The following is a 15,188-nucleotide window of genomic DNA, read 5'->3' as shown; positions in this document are numbered from 1 at the left end:
GTAGAAGACACTTGTCCAAGGTGTCACGCAGTGGGACTGAACCCTGAACCATGTGGTTGGTAAGTAAGCTACTTACCACGTGCAGATTGCTCAGCAAAAGCTTTCAGAACTCTCATCAAACCTCATCTGTTGTTTACAACAAGAGAGTCCATCAGGTATCTAGTGTTATTCAATGTGTCATTCTATTTTTAAGACATTAAAATGTCATTGGAAGTAGACTTGACTGATATTTCTTGAAAGGTGAGTGACCATACAGATGCTCTCTCTCTCTCTTTCTATCTCTCTCTCTCTCTCTCTCTCTCTCTCTCTCTCTCTCTTTCTCTTATTGGTCCACAAAGGGAATGTCATAAAAATCCATGTATAATATGCATCTTGATTTTAGAGCCTAAAATGGCTAAAAAAAATCCCCCAAAACATAACACTATGCATGATGGCTTAGCTGGTCAAAACTTCAAAGTCACTGTCAACAAGAATAATAAATTTGTGCTCCACAAAAGTATAGAGTAACCCATCAGATTAATGTAAAATTGTTTTCATTATAACAGAACATAAAAACAAACATTAATCCTTTAGCATTTAAACCAGCCATATCCAGCCAAAATTTTCTATTTGCTTTAGGTTCAAACTAGCCAAATCCAAGCTCTCACACACACTCTACAATGTTATTTTACTTTAAACGATCACACCACCAAAATCTCAAGGATATGAGATAATGCATGATTAATTTAAAACAATGTAAATCAATAATCATTACGTTTGATAGAATAACCTATATATATCATGTATGTTTGTATGTATGTCTATGTATGTGTATATATGTATGCGTATGTATATGTGTGTGTGACTTTGTGTGTGTGTCTTAACAACTGGTGTTGGTATTACTTCCGTGAAAGAGACTAATATTATAAGTACCAGACTTAGAAACAAATAAGTATTGAGGTCGATTTGATTGACTAAAATCACACAAGCAAAAGATAAATTACACGAATACCATGTATTATATATACCCCAAAATTTAAATTTTAATCTTGATTTTTATGAGAGAAAAAAATGCATACAGTACATGGAGTTTTATGGTAATTACATTAGCAAGTAACGTAAATAGCAATTGCATGCATTGCAGACCTATTCAACCCAGAGTGTCTTTTACTAGATTGTATTGCTGATGGAGCTGATGAGGATAACCTCTTGGCAGTGGTGGGGTGTTAAAGTACTTGTAATGGACATGATGGGAACATATTACCATCTCTCATACAAAACAGGTCCCCTGTGCCTAGTAAAAAAAAAATCAATATCTAATTAACAGAGTACATATGTGTACACTTCTGTTGGATATAATTTCTAATTTCATTGTAAACAGACAGAAATTAACAAGGTTTTTCCAACTGAAATTCACCTCTAAATTTACAGCAAAACCTGGGGAATAATTGCTGGAATTGCTAGTTTTGTCCAAAATTACATCTAACAATGTCAAATATATTGTTTTCCTGGCCTCTTCTGCTGTTTTTTCTTCTAGTATTGTTGAGAATTTTATTTTATTTTCATTTCTGGTTTAACCTTCTTTCCTGAACCAGAAGGATGGAATGCATTAGTAATTGCAATAACAGTCCCAAAGATAGAAGGTTCCAGATGGTTAAGTAAGCAAGCCATCAAATTAAGCAACTCATTATTTGCTAATTCTTTAGTTTTTCTCTTTTGCAAAATTTGCTTAGCATTGTTGTTTGTTTGTTTGTCTTTTGCAATAAGTTAACCTTCTTCGCTCAGCTTTTTAACTTTCTGCTTCGTTCTTCACCTAATCTACTCAATTTTTGATATTTCTGAAATGCATGAGGAATGGAGTGGGTTTATGGTGTGGTCGTTGAAATACTAAAATCGTTGCATACAACAGCACTAGATCAGAGAAATCTCATGAGTCAGGTCAAATATGATGAAAACTGTAGCCAGAGTAATCATGCCAAATTATTGATTGTTGCAAAGACAAGACAGTTTCCATTTTATTTTGCTGATATAAGGAAAAATGAGTTTTTAAAACTGATAATAATAACTACAGTCATATAACCAAGCCTCTGCCTAGTAACTTATAAGTATAGCAGTTGCAGTCTTTGGTTCTAAAATTGTTACTGTTTAGTCCATGGTTAGTCTTTTTCAAGTTGATTTATAATAACAGACCATCCTTCATTGATCATCACCAATCACAATGAACTACATTATCCAATCTTTTAACTTCTATCTTTCACTTGTTTCAGTCATTAGACTATAGACAGGCTGGGGCACTGCCTTGAAGAATTTTTCGTTGAATGAATCACCCTTTAGTATTTATTTTTTTATTTTTAAGTCTGATACTTATTTTATCGGTCTCTTTAGCTGGACTGCTAAGTTATGGGGATGTAAACACACCAACACCAGTTGCTAAGAGGTGGTAGAGGACAAACAGACACAAACACACACACACACGCATACACACAGACGATGAGCTTCTTTAAGTTTCCGTCAACCAAATTCACTCACAAAGCTTTGGTCAGCCTGTGACTATAGTAGAAGGCACTTGCTCAAGGTGCCATGTAGTGGGACTGAACCCAGAACCATGTGGTTGGGAAGCAAACTTCTTACCATACAGTGGCACCTGCACCTATAATGTGTCCGCCATAATTTTTTAAGGTAGCAGGGTTTTGATTTGAGGGAGATTTCATAACAATTTCTAGTATAGTGAGTGATTACATGTAGACTCTCATGTCACCATCAATATCAATCATAAACATCATCATCATCATCATTTAGCATCTGTTGTCCATGCTGGCATGAGTTGGATGGTGTGACCAGAGCTGGCATGCTGGAAGTGAGGCTGTACCAGACTCCAGTCTGATTTGGCATGGTTTCTACAGGTGGGTGCCTTTCTTAATGCCAACCACTTCGCAGAGTGTGTTGGGAGCTTTTACATGGCACCACACTGATGCTTTTATGTGATGCCACACAGGCATTTTCATGTGACCCTGCATGGATGCTTTTACATGATGGTGCACGGGTGCTTTTACATGATGCCACATGGGTGTATTTATGTGTTGTTGGATGAGTGCATTTCCGTGACACCACATGAGTGCTTTTATGTAGCATTGCTACAAGTGCTTTAGAAATGAAATATCTGAAGTTACAAGACTCCATACAAAGTCATTATTATCTAATCTATATGCAATTAGGGCATATGGTTAGGGCAGCAGACTCGCGGTCATAGGATCGCTGTTTCGATTCCCAGACCGGGCGTTGTGAGTTTTTATTGAGTGAAAACACCTAAAGCTCCACGAGGCTCCGGCAGGGAATGGTGGCGAACCCTGCTGTACTCTTTCACCACAACTTTCTCACACTCTTACTTCCTGTTTCTGTTGTGCCTGTAATTCAAAGGGTCAGCCTTGTCACACTGTGTCACGCTGAATATCCCTGAGAACTACGTTAAGGGTACATGTGTCTGTGGATTGCTCAGCCACTTGCATGTTAATTTCACGAGCAGGCTGTTCCGTTGATCGGATCAACTGGAATCCTCGACGTCGTAAGCGACGGAGTGCCAACAACAATATGCGATTAAATTACTGGAGTTTAATTTCAAACATGACATTGCAGTGTAATGTTAACTGTTTCTATACTATTTTAAAGAATAGTAGAGTTTGTAGCATCACTTCTCACAGACTAACTTTGATATTTATTGAATCCTTCATAGCACATCCAACACCTGTTTCTCTACATAATTCTTCCAATTTACAGTATTTCCCATTAGTTATTTTTCTCCTTCTGATCATAGTCACATTTTAACACACTAAAGTGGGTTAGATGGGTTTCTTCTTCTTGTATCACCACCACCGCCCACCACCACTTCCTAATCTCAACCATTTTCATTGTAAATCATTTCTTCTTTGAAGCAATTCATCCTCAGATTTGTCTTCTAGTGTCTTGGCATGCCTCTATCCTAACAGCACTCCATCATAAACTTCAATACACTCACACAACACATCATTCATTCACATTATATATGTCATGCACACATTGGCTGATGTCTGTGGTGTGACACACATGTCAGCCATTATCATTTCATGTGTAACTTGTGGACTCTCAACATTTTACAACCAGTTTGTCTTAAGGCTTCTTTAGTCTATTTGTTGTTTCCCTGTCATCCTAAAACACATTTTGCTGCCAAACACACAACCAATTGCATCGAATACCTCTCCTGTTGTGGTTTCCAGTCTTGAATTTAGTGGCCATTGCTTCTAATAGAAATATCTTACCTTCCAGTTCACCAATTGGTTGACCAGTGTTGACTTTCCAGCATTAGGGACACCAATTATTCCAAACCGAAGTATTTTAGCATCATCTGGTTGGTCTGGTGGAAGTAAAAATCGTTCTTGCTGTTCTTCTGCAAGTATAAAGAGAAGATAGCCACTGATAGCATGCTTTACTTTATAATGAAGGAAAACGTTTACATAAACAGGGAAAAGACACACTTGATTGAATCGAACCCATAACGTTATACTGTGTCATGACAGATTAACCTTTTAGTGTTCATATTACTCTATCAAATGTAACACTTATTTATTCACATTATTTTGAATCAATCATGCACTAGCTTGTAGTGTTGAGATTTTGATGATGTGATTGTTTATTTTTAGAATGGAATTGTAGAGTAGACGTGACATACCAGATCTGGCCAGTTTGAACATAAAGTAAGTAGAATATTTGGACTGAAAATGGCCAGTTTAAATGCTAGCAGAGTTTCAAGTTGGTAGTGGTACAGATACTATAAAGTTTCTGAGCAGGCAGAGTCATTAGCACACTGGACAAAATGCTTAGCAGCATTTTATCTGCCTTTGTATTCTGAGTTCAAAATTCTGCTGAGGACAACTTTACCTTTAATCCTTTTAAGATTAATAAAATAAGTACTAGTTGAGCACTGGGGTTGATGTAATTGACTATCCCCCGCCTGCCAAATTTCAGGCCTTGTGCCTATAGTAGAAAGGATTATTCCCCCACTTTAGTGTCAATAACAGGAATGTTAATTTACTGTTGATGTTAGAAGTCAAGTAAACAATTGACATATGAGTCCACTGTGTTGCAAAGTCACTTGCAGAGAGGATGGACGTTTTTGAAAACTTCACAAAATCATTAATTTTAGCTGCAAACAAATTTTAGTGACATCACTATGTTCATATGGAATTAGTATTTGTCAAAATCAAGCGTGGAAAACAATATGCATCATGTGGTGTCCATTTTCATTGATGCATTTCTGAAGGCGTTCTTGGAAGTTGGCCTCCACTCTCTCCAGCATTGCTCTGTTGATTTGGGCAACTTCCATGTGGATAGCTTCCTTCTGATCATCCAATGTATGGGGCTTATACACATACACATGTGCCTTGAGATTTTGCCACAAGAAATAATCACACATAAACAAATCAGGGGACCAAGGGGACCAAGAAATATTAGCAAACCTGGAAATGAGGCAGTCACCAAAGAGAGTGTTCTGATTGTGTGGGCCATTGCCCCATCCTGCTGAAACCACATACGTCGAACAGGCATATGTTTTCATTGTAATTCAGGCACATAGAAGTTGTTTATCATCTCGATGTAATGCTCAGAGTTTACAGAAAGAGCATTTCCATTAATGTCTTCAAAAAAGTAAGAACCAATGACAACAGCTTTTCCAACAGCACACCAGACCATTACTTTTGGGCTGTACAGTGGTCTTTTGTGCAGTTCTCTCAGATTTTCAAGAGCCCAATAATGACAGTTCTGTTGATTCACTATGCCATTGAGATGAAAATGAGCTTCATCACTCATTAACAAAATGAGGTTGTCACTTGCCTCAAAAATTGCTTCCATCTAATGTGTGAAGTTAAACCACATGCATAGTCCCATGGTTTCAACTGTTGCCCAATGACCGATTTGAACAGGTGGAAATGCAGGCCTTTATGCAAACTATGCCTTACTGATCAATTACTGATGCCAATTTCAGTGGAATGCCTCTGAGCAGAGTGATTTGGACTCCATATCAAAGCTTGTCTGATGCGTTCCACATTTTCCGGGGTCCATACCATTCGTGGCACCCCCACTAGTCTCCTATTCATTAGTGTACCTCGTGTATGAAGTGCATTCACCCAACGTAAAATTGTGTTATGGGTGGAAACAGCCTGATTTCGGTGAATGTTGAAGTGGTGCCAAAACTAACACTGAACTGTTGTGACTGACTCGTTATTCTTCATATAACTGTCATAGGCAAACATGTGATGCTCTGTCGTTCACAGCACCATGGCTTCACCTGAAAAGAAAAAAAATGCTCAGACACCATGGACCAAATGGTACCTGTTGGACATTTGTCCCTCTCACTGGGGCTGAGTAATAGCCATTTCAAAAATGTCCATCCTCTCTGCCCCACCCAGTATTGGGATACTTTCTTTCCTGCCTCTCACTAGTGAAGGAGACCCAGTAAAGGGTCATGGGCATAGCTTTCCCTCCTCACTGAAAGATTAAAAGAGTATGATTGTAGTAAACCTATTCAACCCATGAAAGGATGAAGAAAATAGGTGTTGTAATGAATATAACAATGTTATCTTGAAAGGAATGTTTAGAGAAAACAAATATATTTTAATTCATAACACCATCTCCTCTTGCCTCCTCCTCCTCCTGTTCATACTGAATAAATCTATCACTAATCACAAATATAGTTTAGAAAAAAATTAAAACAAAAAGCAATACTAAACTAGAACAGAAAAGTTAAAAAAAAAACCCCATTAAGTGATTCAAAAATATATACCAAAAAATATTTTTTAAAAATGTAATAATTTAAGGGAAAATAGAATTATAATCAATTGCAAATGAGAAAAAGAACAGCCTTGCATGTGGATGATATCACAGTGGTATTAAGATGGTATCAAAGTTGGCAATCATTAGGACTGGTTGTATATGGCAAAGAAGGGGTGTAAGAAGGGTGGATAAGTTAGTTAAATGCAGCAAGGAATTAGGAAAGTCACACACGCACACACACACAAAACATACATACAAACAATGAAGTAATGAATTTATTTGTTCCTTTCGTTGCTATAAACATCTAAAAAGTTCAACAGACTGTTTTTGTTATATCTCTTATTAACATCTCTCGAGATGTTAAAAGGAGATATAAGGGAGACAGACTGCAATCACTACCACATACTGTAACAACAACTGCCACCACCAATGCTGCCGCTGCCACCACCAGCACAACACTAACCATTTCCATGCATGTCATCAGGCTGAGAAAAGCTGTTAAAATATTAGTTGCTCTCTGACAGATTTAATGGTCGAGCCAGTGGCAGTGGCGGCCTCTGGCATTCTTGGGCCCCTGGACCATATCCCTGCTCATCACTATTGGGGCTAGAAATGGTTACCTGCAAGTGTAAGCCCCATGAGTCAGAGTGACTGTTCCAGTGCATCTCCCTCACCATTTATTGTGGCAACACCTTTTCCATTTTGTTTGCTGAGACCATGAGATGGTCTGAATCACAGGAAATCAAGGGAATGTAAGAGTTTTGTAGTTTACAATTTGTAGTTGGTCACTATACTGTTACATTTAATGTAGTCTTTTCTACAAAACCCTCTATCACCTTTGAGTTTGGTAGCAAAGGTGATAGAGCAGTTTGTAGAGAAGTTGTTGCTCTATATTTATGTTTTCCTATTAAAATCCCCATCGTTTGATGAACTACTGAAATTATTGAAGGAAAACATAAATAAAGCGAATGAACTAAGAATTTTTAATTAATTGCAGAAAACAATCATTTTCTGTTTTTTTCTTTTTGTTTCTACTTCTTTTCTTTAAGTTCTAAGAAGACCCATATATTTGTACATGGCTGCCTTCACCTCGGTCACAACTACTACCACTACAACCACCTAGCATCACACTTCCCCAACCTCCAACAGCAGCTTCACAAATTAACAGTACTATAGTTCTATATTTAAGAGATGAGGAATTATGTACATCATTTACATTATTTACAATTGACGGATATTTGTCCTCATCTTGTTTGTTTGTTAACACAGCATTTCGGCTGATATACCCTACAGCCTTCATCAGGTGTCTTGGGGAAATTTCGAACCCAGGTTTGAAGTTTCCCCAAGACACTTGAGAACCCAGGTTCACAATTACCCCAAGACACCTAATGAAGGCTGGAGGGTATATCAGCCGAAACATCGTGTTAACAACAAACAAGATGAGGACAAATATCTGTCAATTGTAAATAATATAAATAATGTAAAAGTACTATATCCCATCCTCTAAGCAGCTGTTGTTGATGTTAAACTGCAAGACAATCCTGATTAAACAGATGTATGTTCAAAGACATTCCATAAGTGACTATCATAATTTTTCGCTGTGTCGACCAGGCTATCGGATGTTGTTACATACCACCAGTCATAATGCACTTCTTCACATTATTGTCACTTTTGAATAATGTCACCCAGATGGCTAGGTGGGCAGGTTAAAATTGCCCCTGAATGGGATGCTAGTCCATTGCAGGTTTACCCATTTGCAGCTCAGTTGACTAGAGCAATATGAAATGAAGCGTTTTGCTTAAAATTACAAGGCAGAGTCAGCCTGGGAATCGAAACCTTGATCTGGCGATTATGACTACAATACTCTAACCATTAGGCCATGTGCCTTTACAAGTGACTGTCATGATTTTTTTACTATATTGACCAACCTATAGGACATTGTTATACACCACTGATCACAATGTACTTCTTCACATTGTTGTAGCTTCTGAATTATGCCACCCTGATGGTGGGCAGACCAAAACTGCCTCTGAATGGAATGCCAGTCCATTGTAGGGTTACCCACTTACAACTGAGTGGACTCGAGCAATATGAAATGAAGTGTTTTGCTCAAAAATACAACACACAATCAGTCAGGGAATTGAAATCATGATCTTGCAATTATGAGTACAACACCTTTACCACTAGGCCATGTGTTTTCACAAGTGACTATCATGTGTTTTTTTCCCTATGTGCAGAGACCTCAGAACTGCATTACCCAGTGTGTCCTTCTATTTTTAAGACGGAGGGTATGATTTGAGGGATATTGATTGCTATTTCTAGCAGATTAAGTGACAATGTCGAGGCTCTCGCATTGATTCGATGTCTAAGCTGTGTTTCCATGAGGTATAAACAAATTAAACGACAAAAGCAACAACAACAACAACAGAGACAGTAACACCATATCTGATTCAGTGAGTGAGTGAATGATATGTGTACAAAGTTATGCGACCGACTAATCAAATCATGTGATAACAGCAGTGACTGGAAGTCAAAACTGAGTTGATTAAGAAATTGAAATTATAATTAATAATAATAGCAATAACAATTTGCTGGATTAAAAAAAAAATTTCATCAAATAAATTATATAGAAATTGATTATTAGTTGTTATTTCAAATAAAATACTAATAGAAAAAAAAAAAATTCATTTACAAAAACTTAAATACAAATTAAAACATTGTTGTTCACAAAATTTACAAAATAAAAACTAAATAATTATTATTATTATATCATTATCAAAATTATTATTATTATCATCATATCATTATCATTATCATCATCATCATTATCATCATCATCATTATTATTATCATTAACATCATCATCATTATTGTTATCATTAACATCATCATCATCATCGTTATCATTAACATCATCATCATCATCGTTATCATTAACATCATCATCATCATCATCATTATTATTATTATTATTATTATTAGTAGTAGTAGTAGTAGTAGTAGTAGTAGTAGTAGTCAGAAGTAGTAGTATCATGTCACCATCATCATCATAATTATCATTATCAGCTGTATTATAATTATATTTATAGCTGCAAATTTTTTGAGTTTTTAATAAAAGTTTTCTTTTTGCTGTTGTTTATATTACTTCTATATTTATGTTTTCCTATTAAAATCCTCATCATTTGATGAACTATTGAAATTATGGAAGAAAAACAAAAATAAAACAAATAAACTAAGAATTTTTAAATAATCGCAGAAAACAATCATTTTCTTTTTTTTTTTTCTCCATTTTGTTTCTACTTCTTTTCTTTGAGTTCTAAGAATATTATTAAGCTAATTCATCTTCTAGAAGTTTCTCTATTAATAAACAGAAAGGAATGTATAATGCACACGACCAGTTAACATCTGATAACATTTATACTCACACACTTCAAATATTTCCAATAAAGCTGCTAGTGCAGTGAAATGAACACACAAACATTTGTTTGTTACAGAGTTCTCTGTGCTTGATAACATAACAAGAGCTTGCTTTAATTACTGTTTTTGCCAGTATATAAGACACACTTCTATTTTACAAGTACTGACTGGCCTTCGTGCGGGTGACACGTAAAAGCACCCACTACACTCTCTGAGTGGTTGGCATTAGGAAGGGCATCCAGCTGTAGAAACTCTGCCAAATCAGATTGGAGCCTGGTGTAGCCATCTGGTTTCACCAGTCCTCAGTCAAATTGTCCAACCCATGCTAGCATGGAAAGCGGACGTTAAACGATGATGATGATGATTTTGTGCAAAAAAATCAAAACAAATTTAGTATGTGTTATCATACATTTACTGAAAGATATCTTAACCCCCTAGCATTTAAACCAACTTATGTTCAGCCCAAATACTCTATCTGTAATAAACAGTCACACCACTGAAATCTCAAAGCTATGAGATAATGCATGATTAATTCAGAACAATGTGAATGCATAAGCATTGCATTTGGCAGAATAGTCTGAATGCTAAAGTATTAAAGTGGATTTTGTAGGGGAAAATGTATGATTCTGTGTCTGTAAATGCAATGTTGTGACAGTACACTGGAATAAAGTATAAAACCATAAATTTGTCATAAATAAACTGCAGTATGTGAATACTGTATTTCAACTTCATCTTCTTTCAGAACAACTGTATAGTTATTAATATTTTGGTCAAGAGAATTGCCATACAAGGTATAAGACTCATATTTTTGGCTGTAATAATCTGTGTTACTGTGAATCACTGCTGTGGTGGTGGTGGGGGGGGGTTGTCTTCCATTCATGCAAAAAGCTGAGAAGCAGATGGAAGTTTAACATTCCTTTCATTTTAGTAGGAAAATTTTTATTTAGACAATTAAAAAAATGTTTCTTAAAGGTAACACAGCCATTAAACAATGTAAGACATATATTAGGTGTGGGTTATATATGTTGAGAAAAGAGGTATGATAAGATGATGTGACCTCCCCAACATAACAGTCAACATACAATAAGCAATTTTTGGAAAGTTTAAGCTAAAAGCCTGTGATATTTAGGCTTGTTTTCAACATTTTTTGTATTAGAAGCAATTATTATACTTAGCAGACTTATGCTCATCTGGCTACCTAGCCTATGGCACTCAGCCTCCCATCTGTAATTTGGTTGCATTAGACACAGGGCAATTTTTTATTTAATTTAAAAATAAAGAAAAGTATGTCCTCTTTCTTGTCAACTCTCTCTCCCTCTCTCTCACTCTGGTCAGATAATCATGTACCTCCATAACAGCAAGACACCTATTTCTATTTCTATCACACTCTAACCTTTCCTCATCTGACACAAGATCACCTCCTCCAATGCCCCCTCCCCTCTCAAAGATTACTTGTCTTGAAAATTACTTGGTGACCCTGCCAGTGCTGGTGCCATGTAAAAAGGGTATCCAGTTGTAAAAACCATGCCCAAAACTGACCTCGCCTGTGCCAGTGCTACATAAAACGCACTCAGTCTACTCTGTGGGGTGATTGGTGTTAGGAAGGGTATCCAACCATAAAAACCATGCCAAAACAGACACAGAAGTTTGGTGCAGTCTTCTGCCTGGCCAGCTCCTGTCAAACAGTCCAATCCATGCCAACATGGAAGACGGACATATGATAATGATGAATCGTGGTTGTGGTTGTATCATTCTACTCATGTCATGAAAGCAACTAGGGTAATGTATAAACTTCACAACTTTACACTTCTCTGAAACGTTTCATACAGATTAAGGCCCTCATTAGTCAGAACTGACCATGTAATTTGTATCTGGAAAGTTCTTCTAAAGGGTACAAACCTGACCCAGGTTTATGTTTTTAATGGAAGACTAACAATTACCTATGCAGCAAACCTCTTGATCCCTCTGTCTGGTACAGCTTGGCATGAGTGTTACAAATGAATTCAGAACTTTCAAAAAAATCCAAAACAAACTTTGAAATAGTTTGTTCCACTGCTGACAATTCAACCAATCTACTGCCCCAACTTGGAAAGATGAGAGCAAAGTTGACTTTAGTGAGATTTTAACTCAAAGCATAAAGAGTTAGAGCAAATATCACAAAGAATTTTTGTCTAGCATTCTAATAATTCTACCAATGATCTATACAGATCATTATCATTATCATCACTATGAAATCATCTTCCCTAACAAACATACTTAACCATGTGTGTGTGTGTGTGTGTGTGTTTGTGTGTGAATGTATGTCATCACCATTGTTATTTAATATCCATTCTCCATTCTTGCATGAGTTATGTGGAATTTGTTGAGGCAGATTTTCTATGGCCAGAAACTCTTTCTGTCACCATCCCTCAGCTGTTTCCAAGCAAGGTAATATTTTCATAACCAAAAACATATTCTCATAGAAGACTGGAAACAAGCAGCATTGTTTACATAATGGTGATGAGAGTGATGAGGAAAGTAGTAATTTGAGTGAACAAATAAGGTAATTAAGAGATAAACCTATTATTGTTATTCTCCTGAATTTATTTTGTGATCTTGTCCTTTAGTTTGCCTGCAATCGTTACTCTTGAGCTGAGTATGCAACTATTTATTTTTTTGCTCAAGAGTTCAAGTGGAGGGTAAAGTTAGACTCAGGTCCAGGTCTGAGAGGGTTAAGAATGCACATGATGATTATCATCATCATTATTACAATGAACATGAGCATTCTCCTCTAATTATAAAAAAAATATCAAGATGATGATAATGCAACTGCTATTGAACAAAATAGCTTTTAAAACACATGCACACACACATGTATGTATAACCCTGTGTGTGTGAGTGTGCATGCGTACATGTGTGTAAGCATGTATGTAATTCATCAATCTATTTTTCCAGTTCCACTGACAACACAAGACCAATTCTTTCTTATTTCAATTTAAGCAACATCTTAATCTACATTTATTTATTTATCTATTTATTTTCTTTAGCATTGTTTTGTTTTCTTTTCCGAATTCTACTCTTAGTTTCACTGTCATACATTTTAGTTTGATCTGTGACAAAAGTTAGGAATTGTTTTTACAACTTGGTCCAAGAGAGTGTCTAGACAAAGAGCTAAGAGGTGTGGAATTCAGTAAAATTATTTCTGTTTTACTCATTGAAGTAATTAGTGATTTCAAAAGACATAATTTATGAGAATAAGTCATCTGGACAGTTGGAATGACTGTGATATAGCAGCAATTATTTAGAGGAGGTTAAAAGACAATACACAAGCACTAACACAAAGAATATATAAGCTGGTTTGTGGACACAAGATTGAAAAAGTTTTCTTTGACAGATGAAGAAATAAAGATTTTGTGAATGTCTTAAAAAAAAAACTAACAAAGAACAACAAAAAATAAATGAGAAGTAGCATAAAAAGGAAAACTTGGCATAATTAAGAGAAGTGAGTTTTAAAGAACATAAGGTTAGAGAAGAATTGGCCAGAATTTACCACTCGGTATTTCTGTGATTAATTATTGCAAGAAAACATTATTCTGTTTTGATCTATACCTTGCTTCTTCAATCGGTTAATGTTCTTTTCCCAAATTGGTACACTTTGTCTACAACATTGTACACAAGTGTGCCAAACAACATTTAAAGAAGAATTTCTGAAATATTGCAGAGTTGGGTAGGGAAGGAAAAAAAAAAACAAAAGAAGAAAATGAAACATCTAACATGTTTTATGCAAATTCAGCCAGTATTTTTGGGCAGTAATCCACAATATTCCCAGAATTTAGCTCATGACTCATTACCCCTACCATAATTTGTAGTCGTTTCTGTTTATATTCCAACATGAGTATTATTTATTAGTTAGAAAGTCATTCCTTCATTACTAGAAAAACTTAAATAAAAAAAAAGAAGTCATATATGTATTTATGACAACAAAGTGGGGCTGGAATCAGATAAAATTTCTGAAATCCTGTGTGTCACATAAGTTTTTAATATTCTGGTTTCTTTGATTGTGAACTTATCGGGTGATTGTTATATTAAGGTATTCAAGATGGATTCATGTTCTTTCCCATTTTGTCTCCCTCTTCACTAAATTTCCTCAAGTATGTTCATAATACAGAGTCCACGAAAAAAATGCTTACGCACTTCAGGAAAGGAAAGATAAGTATAAATATTTAACTTGTATAAGTACCTCTACAAGTATAGATACCTCTTTCAATGTTTAATCAAATTGTAATAATACTGAATTAAAATATTTATATAAATTTTTCTTTCCTGAAGTGTGTATACATTTTTTTGGCAGACTCTCTATATACACAGAGATGTACATACACACAGATACAACTATGTGGTTAAAAATTTGTATGGAAATTATAGTTTGAGTAACTGTTTTCAGTCATCTCAAGATTTCGGAGTGAAAATAGAAAGGTGAAATCTGAACAGATGCACATTAGACTGCATCTCTTCTTGGTATGTTTAGCATATTCCACTTTATAAATACATATATATATATAAATGCACACACATATGCATGCATGTATGTGTATGTATATATTTAAAAGTCTTTGTGAAAATTACTTGATACAGTTCTACCAAGTATAAAAAAGATTTAAAAAAAATTATTTAAAAAAAAAAAAAGTTGTAGTGGTGGCACATTAGAAAATCATTCGAGCGAGGTCGTTGCCAGTGCTGCTGGACTGGCTCCCGTGCAGGTGGCACATAAAAAACACCTTTTTGAGCATGGCCATTGCCAGTACCATGTGACTGGCCCTCATGCCGGTGGCACGTAAAATCACCAACTACACTCTCGGAGTGGTTGGCGTTAGGAAGGGCATCCAGCTGCAGAAACTGTGCCAGATCAGATTAGAGCCTGGTGCAGCCTTCTGGCTGGCCAGTCCTCAGTCAAATCGTCCAACCCATGCTAGCATGGAAAGTGGATGTTAAACGATGATGATGATGATGAT

The 15,188-nt window shown here is 35.9% G+C and overlaps 1 protein-coding gene across 1 annotated transcript in view; it reads right to left on the bottom strand.

Moving 5' to 3' along the window:
* The window catches only part of LOC106871545 (GTPase Era, mitochondrial), a 141,974-nt gene that overhangs the window by 97,212 nt on the left and 29,574 nt on the right, over positions 1 to 15,188 (bottom strand). Inside the window, exon 3 of the mRNA XM_052968513.1 lies at positions 4,272 to 4,399. Coding sequence (XP_052824473.1) covers positions 4,272 to 4,399 — 128 coding nt within the window. The remainder of the gene's footprint in view (positions 1 to 4,271; positions 4,400 to 15,188) is intronic.

The sequence above is a fragment of the Octopus bimaculoides genome, chromosome 1, assembly GCF_001194135.2.
Source record: "Octopus bimaculoides isolate UCB-OBI-ISO-001 chromosome 1, ASM119413v2, whole genome shotgun sequence".
Lineage (NCBI taxonomy): Eukaryota > Metazoa > Mollusca > Cephalopoda > Octopoda > Octopodidae > Octopus > Octopus bimaculoides.
The sequence above is the reverse complement of the archived record's forward strand: the minus strand, read 5'-3'. Positions and strand labels throughout refer to the sequence as shown.